At 43.2% G+C, this 24,929-nt stretch overlaps 1 protein-coding gene across 1 annotated transcript; it reads left to right on the plus strand.

Annotated features, from left to right (window-relative positions):
- The first annotated feature begins 9,050 nt into the window (after nucleotides 1-9,050).
- On the plus strand, nucleotides 9,051-21,570 carry LOC144273790 (androgen-induced gene 1 protein-like). The gene is made up of 6 exons (XM_077832493.1): nucleotides 9,051-9,308; nucleotides 10,721-10,864; nucleotides 12,481-12,582; nucleotides 14,084-14,199; nucleotides 21,014-21,165; nucleotides 21,545-21,570. The coding sequence occupies exons 1-6, from the start codon at nucleotides 9,051-9,053 to the stop codon at nucleotides 21,568-21,570; spliced, it is 798 nt and encodes a 265-aa protein (XP_077688619.1).
- Nucleotides 21,571-24,929: the final 3,359 nt, after the last annotated feature.

The raw sequence follows: 24,929 nt of genomic DNA on the forward strand, positions 1-24,929 counted from the left end.
CTGAAATTTGAGGGTGTTGTAACCATAGGAGTCCAGACACAAAAGTGTGTCTAGTGGGGGGGTTGACAAGGCTATTATAGGGGGTTCATGGGATTGCCACCATTACTTCTGCACTGCTGCTGGCAGGGGGGCTTCCTTCAGAGCTAGGCAGCCAGAGAGCAGTTGCTGGCCAGGCACCCAGCTCTAAAGCCAGCACCAATGCCAGCAAAGCGCAGATGTGAAGTAGGGTTGCCAACTTTCTAATCGCACAAAACTGAACACCCTAGCCCTGCCCCTTCCCTGAGGCCCCGCCCCTTCCCTGAGGCCTCCCCACTATTTTCCCCCTCCCTCAGTGCCTCGCTTTCCCCCACCCTTACTCACTTTCACTGGGCTGTGGCAGGGGGCAAGGGCTCTAAATGGGGGTGTGGGCTCCGGGGTGGGGCCAGAAATGAGGGATTCAGGGTGCGGGAGAGGGCTCTGAGCTGGGGCAAGAAGTTGGAGTGCAGGAGGGGTGAGGGCTCTGCGCTGGGGATGCTCTGGGCTGGGGCCAGGGATGAAAGGTTTGGGGTGCAGAAGGGGGCTCCAGGCTAGCGGGTGGGGCTGAGGGATTCAGAGTGCGGGAGGGGGCTGTAGGTTGGGGTGCAGGGGGATGAGGGCTCTGGAGTGCAGGAGAGGGCTCAGGGCTAGGAGTTGGGGTGCAGGAGGGGGTATGGGCTCTGGGCTGGGGCCAGGGATGAGGGGTTTGGGGGGGGCTCAGGGCTGGGACAGGGGGTTGGGGCACGGGTTTACCTCGGGTGGCTCCCGGTCAGTGGCGCAGCAGGACTAAGGCAGGCTGCCTGCCTGTCCTGGCTCCATGCTGCGCTCCAGAAGTGGCCAGCAGGTCCGGCTTCCAGCCAGGGGGAACAGGAGGCTCTGCAGTGTGTGCTGCTCTTGGCCGCAGGCACCGCTCCCATTGGCCAGGAACTAGCCAAAGGGAGTATGGAGCCGGTGCTCGGGCAGTGTGCGGAGCCCTTTGGCCCCCACCTCCTAGGAGCTGGATCTGTTGGCCATTTCCAGGGTATAGCGTGGTGCCCCAGGACAGGTAGGGACTAGCCTGCCTTAGCTCCACATTACCACCGACCTGACTTTTAAAGGCCCGGTCGCCAGTGCTGACCGGAGCCACCAGGGTCCCTTTTCAACCAGTTGTTCCGGTTGAAAACCGGACACCTGGTCACCCTAAAGTGAGGGTTGTAGGGTCTGGATTACCATACATTCAGGTTTTTCCCAGTAGTCTCCCACCCAGGTTGGGGGCTGACAGCTGGACCCATAGCCTCTCTGTGTGGGGGCCTGACCACCGGAGCCGCAGCCTCCTGTCCCGGTCAGGGGCTGACAGCTTGAGCCGCAGCCTCCCACTTGGGTCAGTGGCTGACAGGTGGAGCCCCAGCCTCCTGCCCAGGTTGGGGACTGACAACCACCCTAACTTCTGTGCTGCCTTCAGAGCTGGGCTCCCAGCTGGCAGCCGCAGAGCTTTCTGCATCTGGAAGAGGTTCCTGGAGGTGGATTTGACTTGGCTGTGGAAGCAGCCCCTGCAGAGGAGAGGAAGTCCGGTCCTTCCCCAGAACGGGCCGGGACTAGCAGCTGGAGCCTGACACACGGTGGAAGCTTGGGCACCCCCAGCCCTGCCCCTGCCCTACAAGAGCCAGATTTCGCAGCTGAGATCAGATTTCATGATCCATGATGCGTTTTTCACAGCCATGAATTTGGTAGGGTGCTAGTTATATTAAACTGTATTGCTGCACTTAGGATGCATTATTAAATTATGACAAGAACATCTATGAAATATAGAGAGATGCCTTTTATAGCATTCCTGTAAATGTAAATAAATAAATAAGAAAGAGACTGAGTTTTATTTTATTAAAATTCTGCTTCAAAGGGTGGGTTAGTATTGGATCCATGTTCCCAAACAGCTAAATCTTGCAATTAATTTAAATACTTAACATTAGGGCAGCTGCCATGATGAATGTTGCCATAACAACACAACTGCAGTGATGTCCATGATGACACAGAAGACCGTTTCTATGGTAATGGAATGTCTTAACTTCAAGGATGCATACAAGCCCATTACAAAAAATGGGAACTAACACTCTAGGTTAAGAGAAGTTTCTTCCTTGTACTGCCCATCTGTCTACATCCATTAGTTATCTCTTGTTGTATACTTAGATGGAAAACACTTTGGGGCAGGGACCTTCTTTTTGTTCAGTGTTTGTATAGCACCTAGCATAATGGGGTCCTGGTGCATGACTAGGGCTTCTAGGGAGCCTTAGCAGTATAAATAAATAATAATCATAATTAATAATATAAATGGGACAGTCAGTTTACAAAACAGAAATACAGGGGCTAGATTTTGTTCCTAATTACATAAGTGGAAATTCAGAGATTTACTGGTGTCAATAAGATTAGAATCAGGCATAATAGAGTGATTCTGATCTCATTCAACTTTTACCTCAATGAAATTCTACTTACCGCAAAGGAATTATTTCAGTGGTGTGAAATCAGAATCAGGTAACCATTCTAATTTTAGTTTATCCAAAGGATTACTGGAGATTTATAAAACGTAGTTAAGGCCTTGGCTACACTTGCGAGTTACAGCGCAGTAAAGGAGCCCCGGGCACACTAGATCATTACCCATCCACACTGGCAAGGCACGCAGAGTGCTCTAACTCTGCGGCTACAGTGCTGCTGGTACTCCACCTCAGCGAGTGGAATAATGTTTGCTGCTCCCCCGCTGGAGCGCCGCAGCGGCAGTGTGGACGCCCTGGTCCTATAGTGCGTTCTGATTGGCCTCCAGAAGTGTCCCACAATGCCTGTGCTAGCCACTCTCGTCATCACTTTGAACTCTACTCCCTGCTCTCAGGTGACCAACCGTGAGACCCACCCATTATATTTTCTGTGAATTTTGAAATATCCCTTCCTGTTTGCTCAGCCAGGCGTGGAGTGCTATCAGCGAATCTTTCCAGGTGACCCTGCTTCCTCCACGTGCCAGGTGAGCCCCAGTATGGACCAATGGCGAGTTGCTGGACCTCATCAGTGTTTGGCGGGAGGAAGCTGTCCAGTCCCAGCTGCGATCCAGCCGTAGGAATTACGATACCTTTCGGACAGATACCAAGGGACATGATGGAAAGGAGCCATGACCAGGATGCACTGCACTGCAGGATTAAAGTGAAGGAGCTGCAGAATGCCTACCACAAAGCCCACAAGGCAAACACCCGCTCCGGTGCTCCCCCTGCGACCTGCCGTTTCTACAAAGAGCTGGACGCAATACTGGGGGGGCGACCCCACCTCCACTCCGGGGACCACCATGGACACTTCAGAGCCCAGTGCAACAAGGCAGGAGGAGGAGCAGCAAAGCAGAAGCAAGGGTGCTGAGGTGGAGGAAGACACCCCGGAATCCCTAGATGCATGCAGCCAGGAGGAAGGTAGCCAGTCGCAGCAGCCAGTGCTTGGGGAAGGACAAACACCAGAGGAGTTTCCCGGTAAGCGGCTTTTATTTTGGGAAGGAAGTTATTCGGTGCGGGCTCTGGGAGCGAGGAGGGTTAGGGCTGCATGCATGCCTAGATGCGGAATAGGGCGTTGATGTGCTCTCTCACACTGCAGTAATCGGCCCCAGTGATCTCTTCAGAGGTCTCATCCAGACTTGGGCAATGCGCTTGCACAGGTTTCTTGGGAGAGCCACTGTGCTCCTTGTTCCAGTCAGGCTAACTTGTCCACGCCACTGTGCCGTGAGGGGCGGGGGGACCATTGCTGCACACAGGCAAGCTGCATATGGGCCAGGGCGGAAGCCGCATTGCAGTAGAAGACCCTCCCTTGCTTCCCAGGTCACCGCCCGTCGCGAGATATCTTCCAGGACAAACTCCTGTGAAAAATGTGGGGAGAGTGTTCAGTATAGGGGCCCCCTTCCGCTGTTCATTCTCCCCAGAGGCACAGAAACCCAGAGGACAGTACAGTCGTGAAACGATCAGTCCCCCTTGACCCTGTGCTTACTCACCATTTTGGAGGTCCCATGGGTTATGTGCAGTTGCTTTGGAATGGGCAAATTATGCTACTGTATAGACTGTGCTTGCCCTTAAGTACAGGGGAATCATTGCTCTGTCTGGTGTGAACAATGCTGCCTCTCTTAAGTGTTGCCTTTTGCCTTTACAGATGCAACCTTGAGATCTCAGCTGTCCGTGTTATCACCGGCCGAAAGACTCCAAAGAATCAGAAAGAGGCCACGTAGAAGCAAGGAAGACATGTTGCATGAAGTAATACAGCATTCAAGTAATGAAAATCAAAAAGTGCAGGAGTGGGGGGAGAGTGGAAGGAGGGTCTGCCAGCAGAATGCGGATCTCCAGCACCAAAGCACGGAGTGGCTGCTAAGCATCATGGAGCGCCAAGCAGACTCGATCCAGGCGCTTATAGCAATGCAGGCAGAGCATTACTGCGCCCATCCCCCTAGCAGCCCTTATCCCTAAACTCTTTCTCTCCCTCTTTCTGTCCTTGTGCCCCCATCTCACCTTCAACCCACTTTCCCCAACATCCGGGTTCTTATCGCCACCAACTGCCTCCAACCCTTCACCACCAAGCCCTGAAAACTACGACCCTTACCCACTGCACTCAACATCCATCACCATGCAGCACAGCCATCCTGAAGTGCAGCATTCATTGCACAGCACTCCAGACAGGACATACGCAAATCTGTGATTGTACCATTCCCCACCCCCTTAGTCTTTCTGTTTCCCAATCAGTTGTGTTTCTTTTCAATAAATGGATTTTTTGGGTTTGAAAACATTCTTTATTATTGCATAAAGTAAAAGATACCTTAGCCCAGGGAAGAAACAGGCACTGCAAGTCAGCGTAGCAAACACAGATTCCTATTAACATTGGAACCATTGCACTTCACTCCTGTGCAGGGCACCAGACATTACTGGTGGCTTTCAGCCTCAGATTGCTCCTTCAAGGCATCCCTAATCCTTGCACCCCCGTGCTGGGCCCCTCTAACAGCCCTGTGCTCTGGCTGTCCAAATTCAGCCTCCAGGTGTTGAACCTCCGAGTTCCAGGCCTGAGTGAATCTTTCACCTTTCACTTCACAAATGTTATGGAGGGTACAGCACACGGATATAACCTTCTCATCGGAGCCCTCACTGTCACTTTGGATCATAAGAAATAATTCGACTGCCAAACGTGACGTGCTGGCGAGACTCATCAGCATACTCCTTGGCAGTACAGGCTCCATTCCCGCAGACCGAAGGGGAAGACAGAGCTCACAGTACAAAAAACCTTTGAAGATGGTGCCAAATGTGGACGGAAGCAAAGGGAATGCTGGGATGCGAACTGATGCATATGGGGCGTTGGGATAGGACCCAGAATGCCCCGCACTCCCCGCCCCCTTCCCACAAGCCACAGCGCCAGAATGGGAAGAGGTGCTCTCTGGGATAGCTGCCCATAATGCACTGCTCCCAATGCCACCCCAAGTGCTGCAAATGTGGCCACACCAGGGCGCTTGCAGCTGTCAGTGTGGACAGATTGCAGCGCGTTCCCTACTGCGTTCTATGAAGGCGGGTTTAACTCACAGCATTCTACATCTGCAAGTGTAGCCAGGCCCTAAGATTTGCAACAGTAAGAGAAAAGGTAAGAGAGCAACAGAGAGGGACCTGAGGAACTCTAAAAGCAGAAATTAGACTAGGAAAGAATTATCAATAAAGAAAAGCAATTTGGATTCTCTTCCAGAACAGTAGGAGGGAACGAAGGTTGTGGGGGAAGGTGTTCTTGTTTTGCATTGCTTTTTGATGGTTACTATATAAAATTACACCCTTCTAAAACTTTCCACCTGGAATTTCAAAGCAAATTACAAAACATTAATTAACATTTTAAAAATTAAAACCATTAATTAACATAACATAAGTAAGGCTTTTGATACCATCTCACATGACTTTGTCATAAACAAACTAGAGAAATGTAGCCTAGATTAACCTCCTATAGGGTGGATGTGCAACTGATTGGAAAAGCGTTTTCAGAGAGTCATTATCAATGGTTCACAATCAACCTGGAAGGGCATATCAAGTGGGGTCCCACATGGGTCTGACCTGCGTCCAGTTCTATTCAGTATCTTCATAAATGATTTAGATAATGGCATAAATAGTACACTCAAAGTTTTCAAACAATTCCAATCTGGGAGGGGTTGCAAGCACTTTGGAGGGCAGGATTAGAATTCAAAATGATCTTGACAAACTGGAGAAATGGTCTGAAATAAACAGGATGAAATTCAATAAGGACAAATGTGAAGTACTACACATAGGAACGAATAATCAATTGCACAAATACAAAATGGGAAACAACTGCCTTGGAAGGAGTACTACACAAAAGGCTCTGGTAGTTATACTGGATTACAAACTAAATATGAATCCACACTGTTGCAAAAAAAGCAAACATAATTCTGGGATGCATATTAGCTGCAGTGTTTAAGCAATACATGAGAGGTCATTTTTCCACTCTATTCAGCACTGCTTATACTCCAGTTGAGGCCTTATGTACAATGCTGGGCACCACATTTCAGGAAAGATGTGGACAAACTGGAGAAAGTCCAGAGGAAAACAATAAAAATGTTTAAAGGTCTAGAAAGAAAAATTCACATTTTCATAATTCCTAAAACACTGCAATATTAGGTGGTGTGCCTAGTCGTTCATCTCAGTTGGAGCAGGACAGTACCGAATTCAGAGAGATCTACTTATCTGTCACTGGCCTTTATTCAGATAGGTAAATAGATATAAATCAAAGCCAACTGGGTAACTTGTTAAGCAGCATATCATATGTTACATGGGAATTCCATATGAAAGCTACCTTTCTGGAAAATTCACAAAGGTGATTTCTTAATCCATAGCGAACACTTTTTTGCATTAGTTTAGTACGCTCCAGTGTGATCAGTTAAACTGGTACAATTCTGTCAACTGTATAAGAGCTTAATTATCCCATCTGCTTTTGTATCCAAAAAAACATATGTGGCTGTACACTAGGAAAGGAAAAACAAAACAGAAAACAAGTCATAATGACAGGACAGGTTAAACCCCCTGACTCATTTAGATTAGAAATCCTTGATGTAATGATCATCTGTACAACTTTAAAGAGAAGCCTATGTTTCATCTGTATATTCTCCCCACAAAATACTAGCTAGTAGTAGTTGTAATTGGAATGTTCCAAAGTTGGAGAGAGAAGGTCAACTGCAGTTGAGATGTGGAGAAGAGTAGCAAGTAGAGATGCCAGTCAGAATGAATTAGTGGCCAAATCACAAGTACCCAGACACATCTTCAAAGAGGTGTGAAGGCAAAAACCACACTAAAGTACCTCAGTTATGAAACCAATCACCACCTGCTCTCCTAAAGCCAACAGTCAGTCATCAATATTCTTGTAATCGTTTAACAGGGCCTATGTCTATTTTACTGTACTTGCAATTTATCTTAAAATACCTTCCAATTTATCTTAAAATCTCTTTTGACTCATTAATGTAACACCTTTACTTTCCTAAAGTAAACAAAAATTGTATTTAAATCTAGCCTAGAAACAATAATAAACAAAATCCAACAATAGTAGATTTGAACTCTGGGAAAGGATTTCAAGTGTTAATTTTTGAACTAGGATTGTAAGGACTTCCATTCATCCCTTACATTCTTTTTTCCCATCAGGTGGTTTTCCAGCACTTGTTGTTAATCTGTTGAGTTTTGTAATCTCAAACCACTATTATCAAACTAATATATTTATACTTTATTTTTCATGCCAAACTATTTTACAGAAATCATGCACTCATCATAGAAATACAACTCCCTCAGGTTCAGTGTGACAATTCCAGTTGGATGCAATAAGTTAGGACAGGAAGTGAAAAATTTAGGTTGGAATATGTAATTTACTTGTTCTCATAATATAAGAACTAGGGGCCACCAAATGAAATTAATGGGTAGCAGGTTTAAAACAAGTAAAAGGAAGTTCTTCTTCACTCAGCGCACAGTCAACCTGTGGAACTCCTTGCCTGAGGAGGTTGTGAAGGTAAGGACTATAACAGGATTTAAAAGAGAACTGGATAAATTCATAGAGGTTAAGTCCATTAATGGCTATTAGCCAGGATGGGTAAGGAATGGTGTCCCTAGCCTCTGTTTGTCAGAGGGTGGAGATGGATGGCAGGAGAAAGATCACTTGATCATTACATGTGAGGTTCACTCCCTCTGGGGCATCTGGTATTGACCACTGTCGGTAGTGGGCTGGATGGACCTTTGGTCTGACCCAGTATGGCCATTCTTATGTTCTTAATTAGCTAAGATGGAATCTGATCAAGGCACACTGGTATTGACTACAACACAACTCTTATGAAAAGCGTCTTTAATGATAATGTCAGGAACTCTGTTTTCGGTCTTATGCTAAGGACAGTGTACAGACATCCTGCCCATCCAGAATGATGCCATGCCTATCTCAAGAGGCATAAACCCATCCCAAGGCCGACAGACTGAGGTCCTCCACAGCTGACACAGGCATTCCCCCACCCTCATTTTGTCCAGGACACCTAAGTCCCGCACTAAAGGCTGATCCCTCCCATCCAGGGGCAGCCAGCACCAGGTCCCCGTGGGTGGGCACAATCACACAGGGAGCATGTCACCGTCTTGGTAAATCCCGCTGTCCCCTGTGTTACTCCACTGAATGGGCCACGGTGTGCAGATGGCTGATGGGTCAGAGGGAGTAATTCTGGGCTGCCCGTCGTCCCTCGCTCCCCTGACCCGTAACTCCTCGGACCGACGCGCATTCCTCGCTACTATGAAATGAAGAGGCGTCGCCGCAAAGCGCCTCACCTTGCGAGCCTCACAACATGGCGTCAGGCGACTTTACGCCGTCACAGAACTCAACGAGGTCGCACAAGATGGCGGCGGGCGGGATGATGCACGCGCAGAGTTCACCACACGGGACTAGGTTCTCCAGTGAGGGGAGGAGACGTTGGAACGCGCCTCATTTGCAGACCCACACAAGATGGCGACGGGACGTCTAGCTCGTGCGCGGAACGCGCCGAGGAAGGGGGCATGTGTCGCGCATGCGCAGCGCGCCCCCTCACGCGCGTGCGGGAGGCCCCGTGGGGGAACGGGATGTCGCGGCTGCGAGGCCCACCCAAGATGACGGTGCGGTTGCGGGGTCAGCGGCTCATGACCTTCGTCCACTTGTTCTGTTTCCTGTGGGCCTTGTTCTCACTCTCTCAGAACGTGGGGCTGCCCCACTCCCTCCGCAGGGAGAGCGAGAACACCTACGGCGGTCGCTGGAAATACCTGACCTTCATCAACCAGGTGCCGGCTGGCCCGAGCGGCATTGGAGGGCGCTAGGCCTATTGTGAAGGGAGAGTTAGAGGGGGGTCTCACCTGGGGGCAGTAGATGTGGGCGAAGGGGGTGCAAGAGGGAGGGGTGGCTTGAAGGTTGCGGTGGGGGGGGGCAAAGAGGGAGGCCTGGCTCGAAGGGGAGTCAGTTTGGGCCAAAGGGGGCACAGTAGGGGGGGTCTGGCTTGAAGGTTGCAGTGGACAGGTGTGGGTCAAAGGGGTGCAAGAGGGAGGCCTGGCATGTGGGGAGAAGTACATGTGGGACATGGAGGACACAAGAGGGGAAGCCTGGTTTGATGGTTTCAGGGGGCAGGTGTGAGTCAAAATTGGGGAGAAGAACCGGCCTCTGGAGGGGACCGGTCATGTTGTGGGAACCGGACCTATCATCACTTGATCCATGTTTCCATTATTGTATGAAAAATTAAAATTAAATTTAAATTTATTTGAAAATTAAATTATCTTATTTAAAAGTAACTGAAAATGTAACAGCAGTAATGACAATGATAATATCCAGCCCTTCCCTTGTGCTTCTCTTTTTCGGAGTACTTTACAAACATAAATTTAAAAAATCAAACAGTATTTTGTGGATATTATCACCTAACTTCTGTAGAAAATTCATGGAATTTTTTTCTCTTCAAAAAAATTTTTTTAATGGGGAAAAAATAGCAGATGATTAATTCTAAACAACTTAATTTTATAACAAGGAACCAAATAAAATGGCTTGTATAAAATGGGAAATTTTGAGATAGTGGAGATAGAAGATGTTCACATTGATAATTTGGGACTTGATCTTGCAATTCCTGCTGCTCACAGAACTCCCATTGGCAACAGTTTTGCACAGGGACAGTGTGCACATAGAGAGTTAGGATCAGCTGCCTGCACTTTAAAAAGTTTGAAAATCCATTACTAAAATGCACGTTTAGAATTAGTCAGAGGATAAAGTTGCCAAAAGCAAGGAGTAAGTGAAATTTATGGTCCTGAGCCAAAATAAAGTAGGGTAAAACTCCTTTTGAGTCATTGGGAATTTTGGCTGTATTAGAAATACAGAATTTTGTCCTTTATGCTGAACTGGTAAGATGTCATTACAGTAGAGAGACTAGAATCACAAACACTTGAGTGTTTTACTTTTTTTTTTCCAAAGGAAGTTTAAAGCCACTGTAGTGCCAGTAAATGTATACGTGAACAAAAACAAGTATATTGATTGAAGAGTGAGGCAACAGGCTAGGTAAACATGAATAACTTCCAGGACAAACTTATATTCACTTAAATAAAATGTTTTCTTCTTTGGAAGGCTAGAGAAGAGTGGTAAAAGGATATATTTGTAACCAAAATAATGTAATAAAACAATTTCTTAATATGTTTTCTTCATTTCTTAATACATTTAGATTCTGCAAACTCTATTGTTTGGAATATGTGTCATACTTGACTTCGCTTGTGTGTTCATCCCTGCCAAAAAGAACCATGTGTCATCCCGATTGTTGCCTCCAAGAGACTTCCTCTTCTCAGTGCTAGTATTCCCTGTTGGCTTAGTAAGTAGTTCCTACAAACAGGCCCCTGTCTCAAATAACTTCGGAAAAGACAGAAGATATTGGCACATCCAGATTAAACTGACACAGCTGAAAGCTGTAATATTTCATATGCCATTTTATTTAGTTTCAGACATAATAACAGATCTAATTTATCCCTGACTTGATTGACTTTTAATGTATACCCGATAGGAAAGGATCATTTTGTCTAATATGTTAACAGCTGCTTTTTGAAACATGTGGACACAAAGCAAGTTGAGTTCACTTAGGGCTTACCTTTCTTCCCGTAAGTAATCATCAAGAATGAGGGTACTCATGAATATTTATGTGAAAATGAGTTTATGTTATCAGATTCCTAGATTGGGGCCTTGTGCACCTGAGAGAGGTGCTCTGATGTAACTAAATTGGTTCAACTCCCTTAGGTGGACATTCTTAATCCAGTGTAAGAGTACCTTATTTTGATTTAGCTTATGTCAGCGAGGAATGAGCATAAATTAAACCAAGAATAGGCACTCATAAATTGAAATAAGTGTCTACACAAAGGATTTGCACTGATTTAAGTGAATTGGTTTCTAAACTGGCTCAGTTAAATCAGTGCAACTTTCTTGTGTGGACAAGGCCTGGGATTGTCTTGAGTTCTGTGAACAATGGAGCTTAAGAAAAAAATTCTTACACTTCAGAAAATATAAAATATGCATATTTTAGGAATTAAGGAAGCATTAGATTATAAAATTGCTGGTGTAGCTCCTGTACATGTCTCACTTTAATTTTTTACAAACTTTTTTGTTCTTGGTTAATGATTATCAATTATATTGTATTTTTCAAAGGATTGCTTTGTGCTCTGAGTTCACTAATAGCAAGTTACTGTTATATTTCCCTCATTCTTTTAGTACATGCTAACCAAAATGAAGTGCAGACCACCCACCCTGTCCTGCATCTACTGACCTCAGTGGTAAAATTCCCATGGACTCCAATGGGAGCAGAATTAATTTAATAAATTCTCTATTACTTATGCAATAACTTATAGTAGTATTTCAATGAAGAATACATTTTCTGAATTTGACAGGAAAAAAAAAGATGGTAATCAGTACTAAACTGTCTTAACATTCACCATGTAAACAGAAAAACTTTTTAAAACATCTTGTCTTCAAAGCAACTATTTTGATAAGGATAAACTCTGTCTGAATAGTCCTGTGCACAAAGATTAGTAATACAGTAGACCCTCACAGTTACGAACACCTTGTGATTGGAGGTTGTTTGTAATTCTGAAATGTTCATAATTTTGAGCAAAACATTATGGCTTTTTCAGAAGTTTACATCTGAACATTGACTTACTATGAAGCTTTACTATGCAGATGAAAAATACAGCTTTGAAACTTTACTATGCAGAAGAAAAATGCTGCTTTCCCTTTATTTTTTTAGTAGTTTAGGTTTAACACAGTACTAGACGGTATTTGTGCTTTTGGGGGCGGCGGGGGAGGGTGTCTCTGCTCCTGCCAGATTGCATACTTCCACTTCCAACTAAGGTGTGTGGTTGACTGCTCAGTTCGTAACTCTTGTGTTCGTAAGTCAAGGTTCTGCTGTATTTAGTTTTATTTACATGCAGGTTTTTATCTCAGTTTGTAGCTGTTACTTTTTGGACCCTTTATGCATATGACAGAGAATTGGTTTACCCTAAAGAACTGGATGAGACTACTCCATCCTGGCTTAATCATACTATGGTAAGCAGATAGTGTTTCTTTCTTAAGGTCTTGGGTTTGATGTTTTTTCACTTTATGGTATTTTCCTCATTATGTATGTATAGTATATGCAGTTTGTTTGAACATAACAATAACTTGCAGACAGTTTAGTGTACAGATTTCTTACTTATCTTCTGGTATTCCACACTGCATCAAGTGTAGATATCAGGGTCATGGCCTGTAGCCCTACCATACCATTCTCTAAACTGGTTTCAGAGTAACAGCCGTGTTAGTCTGTCTTTGCAAAAAGAAAAGGAGTACTTGTGGCACCTTAGAGACTAACCAATTTATTTGAGCATGAGCTTTCGTGAGCTACAGCTCACTTCCATCTCTACTGCTGGTGGAGATGCACCAGTAGTAACAAGAATGTGGGGGGGAAAGACTAGTGTAGACTCAACCCAGGGCTCTCTGTTTTGTAGGGTACAGCTACACTGAAGAAAAAAGAAGAAGAAATAAAAACCCTACAACTCTCCGGGTTTCAGAGCCCAAGCTCCAGCCTGAGCAGAAATGTCTACATTGCTATTTTAGCCTCGGCTAAGTCAGTTAGCCGAGATTCGGAGATTCTCTGCTGTGGAGTTGCAGGGAGGGGGGTTGGTTTCTTGAGTGTAGACACATCCTTAGTTCTTTTTATGAACAGCTAGATGCCTCTTTCACTGAATATCACCTGTCCTGTGCACTGAATTAGGCAGGGTGCGTGGCTAAAACAGTATGTAGCATGTAATTATATACTGTATTATAGTATATACATGGAAGAGGGCTGCACAAGTCTTTTTCATTTTCTGATTTTTGGGTGCTTCACACTGCAGCCAGAACGTTCTTTTAATATGTTTTTGTATGGAGTGTAAATCTAATAATCTATCTAGATATATGAATTTCTTAAATCTTGTAGAACATTCGCGGATAAATCTGTAAATTGCACAGTAACTGGTCCTATATATTATGGGCCAGGTCCAAAGCATGTTGAATGTAGTTAGCTAAATTGGTCCTGATCCAAAGCTAACTGTAAGTCAACATAACTCCCACTGAAGTCAGTTTGAGTTCTGAATGAGAAGGACTGCAGGATTTTACATTATTTAGTTATTGACTCTCTAATTTGTCTCATCGGTCCTGAGCCAGTACCATGTCAATGACAGCTTTGCCATTGACTTCAGTGAATATAGGATCAAGTCTATAGTACTCAAAATCAACTATTGGCATCTTATTTCCTGATTAAAAACATCAATTTAATTTGGTTGCATCTCTTGGTGGCCTTTAATTTCTGGGGGCGTGGATGCAGCTGTTACAAAGTAAAGAGACTATATTTGTGAGGGATGGAAGGAATCTGTTATATTAGTTCATCAGAGAAACCTACCAAAAAAAATACTCCATTGCTCTTCCTGAAGTTTTCACAGTTGATGTTTCTGTCATAATTGTTTTCTAGGATATCGTTTGTTCATATTGTATCTTTCCAAATCTGATTCTTATATTTGATTTTTATTTTCAGCATACCACTATACTGCCACTACTTCTTGTTGAGCTGGTTACATGTCCACATAAGTATCTTTCTAAATTGAGGGGAATGGTAGGACTTAGCATCTTTGGTACTTCATACCTCACATGGTAGGCATTCCTTGTTTCTCAGAAACACATCAGCACCAAGAAGCATAAAGAGCAGAATGCATGGGTGTGTTTTGTCATAATATTTATTGCTTTTCTTGATGGAATTACCATAATGTATCTTGGTTGTTACACTCTAGTATAACCATATACAAATACTTTAAAAGAGATAATAAAAATGCATGCTACAGTCCCTTTTTTTTTTTTTAAACTACAATAGTGTGGTCCCACAGGGAACGCTCCTGATTCATGACCACCTGGTTCCAAATACTACCTCCATGTGTGCTTTGGAGAGAGCTGCTGCAGAGCACTCTTCAGTGGCAGATGTAGTAGCGAATGTTCATGTGTAGCCTTTATGTGGAGTGCCCCCCTTTGCTGCAGAACATTTATGACCAGTAGATTTGACCCACGGAGAGGTTTAAGCTACACCTCTACCCCAATATAACGCAGTCCTCAGAAACCAAAAAATCTTACTGTCTTACAGGTGAGACCACGTTATATCGGGGTAGGGAGAGGAACAGCTCCCTGCCCCAGCTCACCTCTGCTCTGCCTCTGTCTTCTCTGCTGAGTGCGCCGCTGCCGCTCCGCTTCTCCTTCCCTTCTTTCCAGGCTTGCCGCGCCAATCAGCTGTTTGGCAGGGGAAGCCTGGAAGGAAGGAGGGGGGAGAGAAGCGGAGCAGCGGCAGTGCGCTCAGGGGAGGAGGGGGAGCGGAGGTGAGCTGGGGCGAGGAGCGGTTCCTCTGGGCCCCCCCTCACTCCAGCTCACCTCTGCTCAGCCTCTGCCCCCTCCCAGGCTTGCCGCACCAGCTGATTGGCACAGCAAGCCTGGGAGGGAGGAGAGGCAGAGCTGCAGCACACTCGTGGAAGGAGGCGGAGTGGAAGTGAGCTGGGGTGAGGGGGCTGCAACAAGTACGGGGGGGCGCAGAGGAACCACTTGTGGTAACACGAATTCGGATGTAACAAGGTAAAGCAGCCCCACTCCCCAGAGCGCTGTTTTACTGTGTTATATCCGAATTCGTGTTATATCAGATCACATTATATCAGGATAGAGGTGTACTTAATTTATTCAAAGTCAGTGATAATGTTAAAACCTAATAATAATCAATTTGAATAGCAACATGGTGAACTATTTCACTGCTTAGTGTATTAGCAAAACAAATATTTTACGTGTGTGTGTATGTGTAAAATATTTATGTACCATGGTTAGATTCCGTCAAAAGACATTCCACAAAAATAAGTTTCAGGTTTAGAATATACAGACACTTGAATATGCTGTTTAAGTGTCTGATCCTCCACATAGTATACTAGAAGGGAAACAGATAACTGGGTGCAAGAGGAAGATTTCAAAGGAAAATGAAAGATGTCAGGAAGCTGGAAGGATTTGAATAAAGCAAAGCAGATTAAATTTAAATTCTCTTTATTGATTAAAAGATACAAATATGTTATTAGACACCTTACTGTTTTCATTTGTTTTGAGTAAATTTGCTTTAAGAAAAACCTCTATAGATTTCCCCAAAAATTCTGCAGGCTCAGAGACCAAAGTCTTACAAATTTTCCCTCAAATTCCCTGTAACCCTGCTCAGGATGAATAGTGAACTGTCATAAAATAACTGCTTAAATTTAGTCGCTGACCTTTCAAATGGTTATTCATCTGATACAGGCAAGTTATCAGTCTGTCTTTATTTATTTATTTATTTCATTTTAAACCTAAAATTAAATATACCTATCCTGAACATTAATCTCCTTTCACTTAATTATAAATATAATTACATGAATATGAAACTAGTATCTTACCATAGCTAGCTGAAACAATAAGAAAATAACCAGAAATCTTGAATCCAAATATTCCCCAACTACACTCAACAGTATGAGCCCTTAATACACCATTTCTTATCCAGAAGCTTGCAGCTTGCCCTGAAGATCAGCACATTTGAGTTACTTTGGCTTGGGGAGGGGAGTAAATTTCAAAGTTGAAGGCCCCTCAGAGAATGCCCTGCAGGCAGCTCCAATCTGTTGCATAGAGGGGGCTCCTGTTCAAACACCTGTGTTCACTGCAACTATGGTAATATAGCCTGAGTAATGTAGTCCCCAGGGCATGGCTACACTGGAAACTTCAAAGCATTCCTGCAGGAGCGCTCCCGCAGCAGCACTTTGAAGTGTGAGTGGTCGCACACGGCTCCCAGTGCTCGGAGCCTGTTTGCACAAGCGCTTTAAAGCGCTCTGACTTGCTGCGCTCAGGGGGGTGATTTTTCACACCCCCGAGCCAGCAAGTTAGAGCGCTATAAAATGTAAGTGTAGCCAAGCCCTTAGGCTAGGTCCACACTACGCACCTTACAACGGCACGCCTGTGCCACTGCAGCCACAGGGTTGTAAGGTGCGCAGTGTAGCCGCTCTTTGTCACCAGGAGAGCATTTCCCGCCAACAAAGTGCTGTCGACAAAGACACTTTTCGTCATTAAAACGTCTGTCGTTCAGGGCGGTGTTTTTTTTCATACCCCTGAATGACAAAAGTTTTAACGATGAAAATGTGGTGTCGATGTACAATGAGGCTATGTCTGCACTGTAGTACCTAAACTGGCTACAGCGGCATTGGCATGGCTAAAAATAGCAGTGTAGCTGCAGTGGTGTGAGCTTCAGCACGGGCTGTAGACAAGCACACCACAGATGTTGGGTGCTCACTTGCTTTGTTGAAAGCTGCATTGTCACATCTACACTGCTGTTTTTAGCCATGCTACTTAGATGTGTCTACCTGAGCTGCAGTCACACCTCTGATTGCATTGTGCATGAACCCTTCGATACATAGGTCCAATCCAATTCAGACTTTATAGCTCAAAACCCGCCCTTTAAAATCCACCTGGAAACCATTAGATAGCTAATGCACATCCCAGAGTAATGGGATCACATATTAATAAACCACCACGTTCTGTACCAGCTTCTAGGTTGATTTAAAATGTAGGATGCACTGCATTAGAAAATCTTCAAATGGAAAAGGCATGGATTACTGAAGCAAGTTCCACATCCAGAAGAAATCATCACAGTACACTGCTACTGTATGAACACAACATTTAGTGATACGCCTGAATTGAAATGACCACCTCTGTAAATGTATAGTTAATGTACTGCTGCATGTCCATGTATATAATATGAAAAAAGCTGAGAACTAAAGAATAGCTACAATGTCACATTTCAGAGTAACAGCCTGTTAGTCTGTCTTTGCAAAAAGAAAAGGAGTACTTGTGGCACCTTAGAGACTAACCAATTTATTTGAGCATGAGCTTTCGTGAGCTGTAGCTCACGAAAGCTCATGCTCAAATAAATTGGTTAGTCTCTAAGGTGCCACAAGTACTCCTTTTCTTTTTGCAAAGTCACATTCCTTGGGATCGGTAACATAGGATCACTGTGTCCCCTATGCACAAAGTACCTGCGTAGATCGCTGGCAGCTTTTCTGAATTCCCTTCCCAGTGCAGCTTTTCTGTTATCGTTTCCTCATGCTGTGCTCCCGTCCCCCTACCTGACCAAACTAAAAGGTGAGTCAGATCTCAAAAACAAGTGGATCCCACAAAATCTGCTTGGATATCAGGGGAATATGTAAAGGGGAGGACTATCTGTGAAGAGCCTTTGTAGTTTTCTTCTCTCGGTGGCTCTTTGCACTCTTGCTAGCGGCCTGGCCTGTGATGGATCCTTGTTGCCAAGGATGCATTTATGGAGGATGTATAAGCTCTGCTTTTCATCTTATTCAGTTTACAAATTCTCCCACTTAACACACTCTTGTTTGATAAGCTTCTCTTTATTTAGTTTCAGACTTCTCACTGGAAGAGTGATGTAGCAATGCATAACTATCTGGTGACATCAGTCCCAAGTGTTGATACCAGATGCTGCTAACTGGATGCAGAAAAGTGAATCTGCCATCCTCTATTTCAAGTGACCATTCCATTTTATGCAATATTTGACCTGTAAGCCAAAAGACCTAGTTAGGCTGACACTTATTTACTCTGTGACTTTGGGCAAGTCACTTCATTGTCTCCTTCAACAAATGGGGGTATTAATGTCTTCCTCACGCAAAGACTGCTGTGAGGATTAATTAGAAATATTAAAACAGTTATTTGAAACTGTGCAGTGCTTCATAAGTAATTATTATTTGTCCCTTCCAAAGAGTGCTGTCTTTTATCATACCTCTCTGCCTTCCACAGAAACCAGAGGGGGCATGAGATTCTCAGATTTATTGCTAGTGTTCTGCAGAGTAACAGATGTAGTTTTGATTCCCAAGACCTTGTTGCTTGGGGCAACAGGCATTGTGAGCCCTGAGGGTCAGATTTGTAAAGATATTTAGGCACCTAACTCCCAATGAAATCAATGAGAGTTAGGCATCTAAACATCTTTAAAAATCTGGACCATCTCCCTGCGGTATGGAATCCTTCAGATTGTCCAACAGTGACTTCTCTGACCAATTATGAAGTAACATTGATTGGGAATGAAGGTCGGTTAGTCCTCAGATGGAAGACTGGCAGCTACTACATGGGGCCTCAAGAGTGGGAGTGAGGAAAATATGGGTGATTCTGTGCTCAGCAGGGGATATGGAGGACTTATTAAAAAAAATCTTAGCAAATCTTTAGTTATACATTTTCCAATTGTAGAACAACATAAAATATTTAAACAACAATTACAATAAAATGTTCCTAGGGTTGAGGCAGTTCTGTACCTGCTATAATGTCTGTGCCAACTCTAACTCAGAATTCTGTGGTTGTGTGGGTTTGTGTTGCATCTTTAGGGTCACATTTTCAAAGGACATCCAGTCCATACCCATGCAAAACTTGTTCATGGAAAAACAACATTGCTTAATTACCAATCATAAGAGGTAGATAGGCTTTCAGTGATGACAGTTTTCATTCAGAAATGCTTTATTTGCTTATACACATAGAATTTGGTTTTGTGTGCATAAAGTTGCATGTGTAATTCACCATTCAGTTATGTGTTACTTATCCTTCTAGTGGACAGAGGTTTATGAATCTTCTACTGCTTACACCAGTGGTTCCCAAACTTGTTCCGCCGTTTGTGCAGGGAAAGCCCCGGTGGGCCGGGCTGGTTTGTTTACCTGCCGTGTCCGCAGGTTTGGTCGATCGCGGCTCCCAGTGTCCATGGTTTGCTGCTCCAGACCAATGGGAGCTGCTGGAAGTGGCGGCCATTACGTCCCTCGGCCCACGCCGCTTCCTGCAGCCCCCATTGGCCTGGAGCAGCGAACTGCGGCCACTGGGAGCCGTGATCAGCCGAACCTTTGGACGCAGCAGGTAAACAAACTGGCCCAGCCCACCTGGGGCTTTCCCCACAAAAGCAGCGGAACAAGTTTGGGAACCACTGGCTTACACCTAGAGAACAGTCATTTAACTCAAGTGACCAAGGCTTGTGTTTTTAGTCACAGGTTCAATCCCATTGTTGGCACAAGTGAGGTTAGCTGCACATATCCAATGTTGAAGATCCTCTATACATTTGACACACATGGATACATTTTCAGAAGAGCTCATGATCAGCCTCCTGTTCTGCAGACTAATTTTTAAATCTTATAATGTGAATTCAAATGTGCATATTTGTACTCACAGGCACTTGGTTAGAGGTTCATGTACTCTCATTTGTGCTGACAATTCAGTTGTGAATACAGAAGTGTTTGTACAATCTTTGTGGGCTTCTCCTGCACTAGATTTTGAATATTTGGCCTTCAATATTGTTTTATTTTAATGTTCTGTATTTAAATGACAGTTGGAATGCACACACACTTAAAAAAACATCTGATAGTAACACAGGTTGGCACAATGAAGAATTCTATACTGATTCTTTTTGTGTGTACATATGATATATACTGTAACTTGTTTGGCAAATCTGCAGTTTTGTGACTTTAAGCAATGGCTGAAAAATGCTTTGCAAACCTCTGTTCAAAGGTGCTAGAGAATTTTAAACCATTATTACGTGTAATTGTTTTAATGATAGTCATGATATTACATTTTACTCTTAGAGCCTTTCATCAATAATCTCAGATTACTTTATAAATATTAATTTATCCTCACTACACTCCATTAAACCCCCTTACATTGCTGTTACTGCAGGGAAAAGTTTAAATCAAAACAAAGCTATTTTAATTTTAACTGAAAAATTTAAGTATTTATGAACATTATAGGAAAAAAAATTGCTTGAAAATTTAATGACAGGTTTCAGAGTAACAGCCGTGTTAGTCTGTATTCGCAAAAAGAAAAGGAGGACTTGTGGCATCTTAGAGACTAACCAATTTATTTGAGCATGAGCTTTCGTGAGCTACAGCTCACTTCATCAGATGCATACCGTGGAAACTGCAGCAGACTTTATATATACACAGAGAATATGAAACAATACCTCCTCCCACCCCACTGTCCTGCTGGTAATAGCTTATCTAAAGTGAGTATCAGGTTAGCCTAACCTGATACTCACTTTAGATAAGCTATTACCAGCAGGACAGTGGGGTGGGAGGAGGTATTGTGTCATATTCTCTGTGTATATATAAAGTCTGCTGCAGTTTCCACGGTATGCATCTGATGAAGTGAGCTGTAGCTCACGAAAGCTCATGCTCAAATAAATTGGTTAGTCTCTAAGGTGCCACAAGTCCTCCTTTTCTTTTTGAAAATTTAACTAATTTACCAAACATTCCTTTTAAATTCCTTTTAAATGAAAAATTAAAATTGACAGAATTGAGATTTTCATATGTCTTGAGAAAGCCAATTTATAATCTTAAAGCAAATTAAAATGGAGATATGTCTAGTTCTGTTTCTTAATACTGTTTGTCTTTTATTGCTTTAGGGTACTATGGGTAAATTATGCATCAGGGATTTGGGCATACCCAATTTTAGAAGTACTAGGCATACCTGGAAAGGCGGTACTTTTTACCATTTCCTACCTTGTAATGGTAGGATTCTACTTACTTGGAGAGCATCTAACACAGATATTATGGGGTAAGCAATGCACAGAATTTTCATTGTCACGGGATTTTGATTGGGATAAGGACAGTAAATGTGTGTTAGCAGAGAAATCTTCTGTCTAAACCTTTCCCTCACCAGATTGGTCAGCACAGAGCTTTCTCATCTCTTTCCATAGAACATAAATTTCTTGAATGAGTGTATCTAATAAGGAACTTTTATAAGTAAATATCTGCTGTTTCAGTGGAGTTTTCATCTCTGGAAATCTAGGATGAAATTTTGCTTGAGCCATTAGACAACTTGAAACAATTCTTCAGGAATAGAAATCTATGCTTAGGAGAATCCCGCAACTGGAAATGCAGGCCAGGATTGAAATGTCCACACTACTTAATTTTAATTTGTTCCTTTCTTGCAGGTGACTTTCAAAAATGTAAGAAGTAAGCATAGAGAGGAAGCTGAAAATAGGTCACACAAAGTGCGAGTTTCGTTTATGAACATACTGCATTTTTAAATCGAGATGCCAACATGCACGGTTTTGAAATATGCTCAGTCATCTCTCAAATATATTGTTCAAAGCAATAAAAATATTTCTATACCGATAAGCAGTCAAGCAATCTATAAGGAAAAAACTAATTTGTAATCAAGATTTTAATGCTTCTAACAAACTCCCACTCCAGTTATATAGAAAAAATGATTTACATATATATTCCTGCCTGTATCTGTGTGTGTACACATGCACATACATATTCAGGCCACGAGAATGCTTTGCATTTTTTACCCAAGAGGATATGGTTCTGGCTAACCTTAGGGTTTTAATGCTCAAAGAAGTTAAAATTTTCTCCCAGGGTTTGTTCAAGAACCATATTAGACTCTAAATGTCACTACATTATGTCCAACATTTGTAAGAACAGTCCTGTGTTAAATAGTATTACAGGGGACTTAAACGTCAGCTGTATCATTAATCTGTCACTTTAATCATTAATCTTGATTTCAAGACCAACAAGCTATTACCTTATGAACCCTTTTAAATAGTCTACCACTTATTTCAGTCTAAAAATAGAAATAACTATCCAGTTACAAAATATTGCTTACAAAATATTGAGTCATCATAACATCCTATTAAATACATGAGGCATAATTAATCATCAAGCCTTCTTTGGATGGATTAAATACATTAACAACCTTTCTATTGCATTTATAGCCAAACCAGATTTAGGATTTTGAATCTACAGGGGAATATTTAATAGTTGTAAATCTTTTTGCCTCTTAATGGGTGACTAATATGTGGTACATTTCAACTTGGACCCCTGTTGTTGGAAATGTAAAACATTTATAAACTAATTCCCTAAAGATCAATCCTGAATTGTTCTTTCTCTTTTCTTGAGTGCCTTTTGCACTCTAAGGCCTTATCTACACTACAGGGGAAATTAGATCTAAGCTACACAATTTGAGTTATGTGAATAGCGTAACTCAAATCGACGTAGCTTAGACCTGCTTATGCGGGCTCCATGTCTAGTTGGCAGCCCATATCAAGTGGAGTGCCCCAAGGGTCAGTCCTCGGGCTGGTTTTGTTCAATATCTTCCTAAATGATCTGGATGATGGTGTGGATTGCACCCTCAGCAAGTTTGCAGATGACACTAAACTGGGAGGAGAGGTAGATACGCTGGAGGGTAGGGATAGGATACAGAGGGACCTAGACAAGTTAGAGGATTGGGCCAAAAGAAATCTGATGGAGTTCAACAAGGGCAAATGCAGAGTCCTGCACTTAGGACCAAAGAATCCCATGCACCGCTACAGACTAGGGACCGAATGGCTAGGCAGCAGTTCTGCAGAAAAGGACCGAGGGGTTACAGTGGACGAGAAGCTGGATATGAGTCAACAGTGTGCCGTTGTTGCCAAGAAGGCCAGTGGCATTTTGGGATGTATACGTAGGGGCAGCAGATCAAGGGATGTAATCGTTCCCCTCTATTTGACATTAGTGAGGCCTCATCTGGAGTACTGTGTCCAGTTTTGAGCCCCACACTACAAGAAGGATGTGGAAAAATTGGAGAGAGTCCAGCGGAGGGCAACAAAAATGATTAGGGGACTGGAACACATGATTTACGAGGAGAGGCTGAGAGAACTGGGATTGTTTAGTCTGTGGAAGGGGATTTGATAGCTGCTTTCAACTACCTGAAAGGGGGTTCCAAAGAGGATGGATCTAGACTGTTCTCAGTAGCAGCAGATGACAGAACAAGGAGTAATGGTCTCAAATTGCAGTGGGGGAGGTTTAGCTTGGATATTAGGAAAAACTTTTTTACTAGGAGGGTGGTGAAACACTGGAATGCGTTACCTAGAGAGTTGGTGGAATCTCCGTCCTTAGAAGTTTTTAAGGTCAGGCTTGACAAAGCCCTGGCTGGGATAATTTAGTTGGAGATTGGCCCTGCTTTGAGCAGGGGGTTGGACTAGATGACCTCCTGAGGTCCCTTCCAACCCTGATATTCTGTGATTCAGCTATAAATCTCCTGGCTATCAGATGCTCAGTGTTTTTAATAACTTTGTTGCTAATAATTTAAGGGTAATATAAACTCAGACTTAATCTGTTTTAATTGTGTTTTGTCTGAAATTGTGTAAATAGAGAAAATTCTAAATAGTTGTGATTATGGTTTTCAATGTTTGTGTATAATGGTTGTACATTTTACCCCTTAAGTATGATAAAATAAATTTGTAAAACAGCCCTCAGTAGACACTTGGTAAGGATAGCAATGTTCCACAAAATTAAAAACCAAAAATTGAGTTTTATATGTGTCATAATAAGGTATCAAAACTTTTAAATAGTCCCTCTTATTTTGTGGAGTAAGCATTTTGTTAATGTGGCATAAAATAGTAGATAACAAATGAGGTACAACACTAAGTCCAGTATAGGTAGGCTTGATCTGTGGCTCTGGCTGGTCTTTACTGGGTACAGGACCCAGAGAGGAGCAGAGAACAAAGACTGCTTTATGCTTTGCCCCCCACCTTATCTTGAGTTTAGCTGAGGGCCAGCACAAGTTATTTTAGCCTCAAAGCAGTTCTAATTTGTACAAGATGGTAATAGTCCTCTGGGTCTATTACAAATAGGAACTGACAGAGCACAAAGGCATTTTATCCGTCCTTATGTCAGGGCAATGCAGGAGGAATCCTCAGTTGACAGCTTCATGGCCCCTCTGCAGGATCTGGCCTTTAAACAGAAAGGAGAAACTCTTGACTCTCTTTGCAGTTTTAGGATGGTGAACTATGTCATGAGAATGACTGGGGTAAGTAAAGTCAGGTTTCAAGCCTGCATCAGAGGTGTGGACATGGAGACATCCAGCTGATGGATGAGGGAGTGTGTTTTGGGGGCCATATATATTGGGTAAGACCATATGCAGGATGGACCAAGACAGGCAGCCACTCATGAACTTGTGATCAGACATTTCTATGTAATTTTTCAAGGACATATATTGATTAATGGAACTTCCCATTACATTTTTATAATAAATAGTAGAATGATTAGATTCAGAATTTTCAAGGATCAAAGTTTGGGAGTATTATGATTGTTTATTGCATAACTAAAGGACAACACAGCCACTCAAACAAGTTAAGGTAGGCAATTGTGTAGTTACTATGATTGTTCAAGGACACATGTAAATACATGTGATTAGCATATGTCTTCACAGTTATGCAATTCATATTCCCATTTGTTGTAATTGTGAGCATGAATTGTTGGACAGCTCGCTTAAATTGTCATAACCTGGAAGATTTTAAAAAAAAATTGGAAGTGTGAGATATTGCATTGCTG

The sequence above is a fragment of the Eretmochelys imbricata genome, chromosome 13 (genome assembly GCF_965152235.1).
Source record: "Eretmochelys imbricata isolate rEreImb1 chromosome 13, rEreImb1.hap1, whole genome shotgun sequence".
Taxonomy (NCBI): domain Eukaryota; kingdom Metazoa; phylum Chordata; order Testudines; family Cheloniidae; genus Eretmochelys; species Eretmochelys imbricata.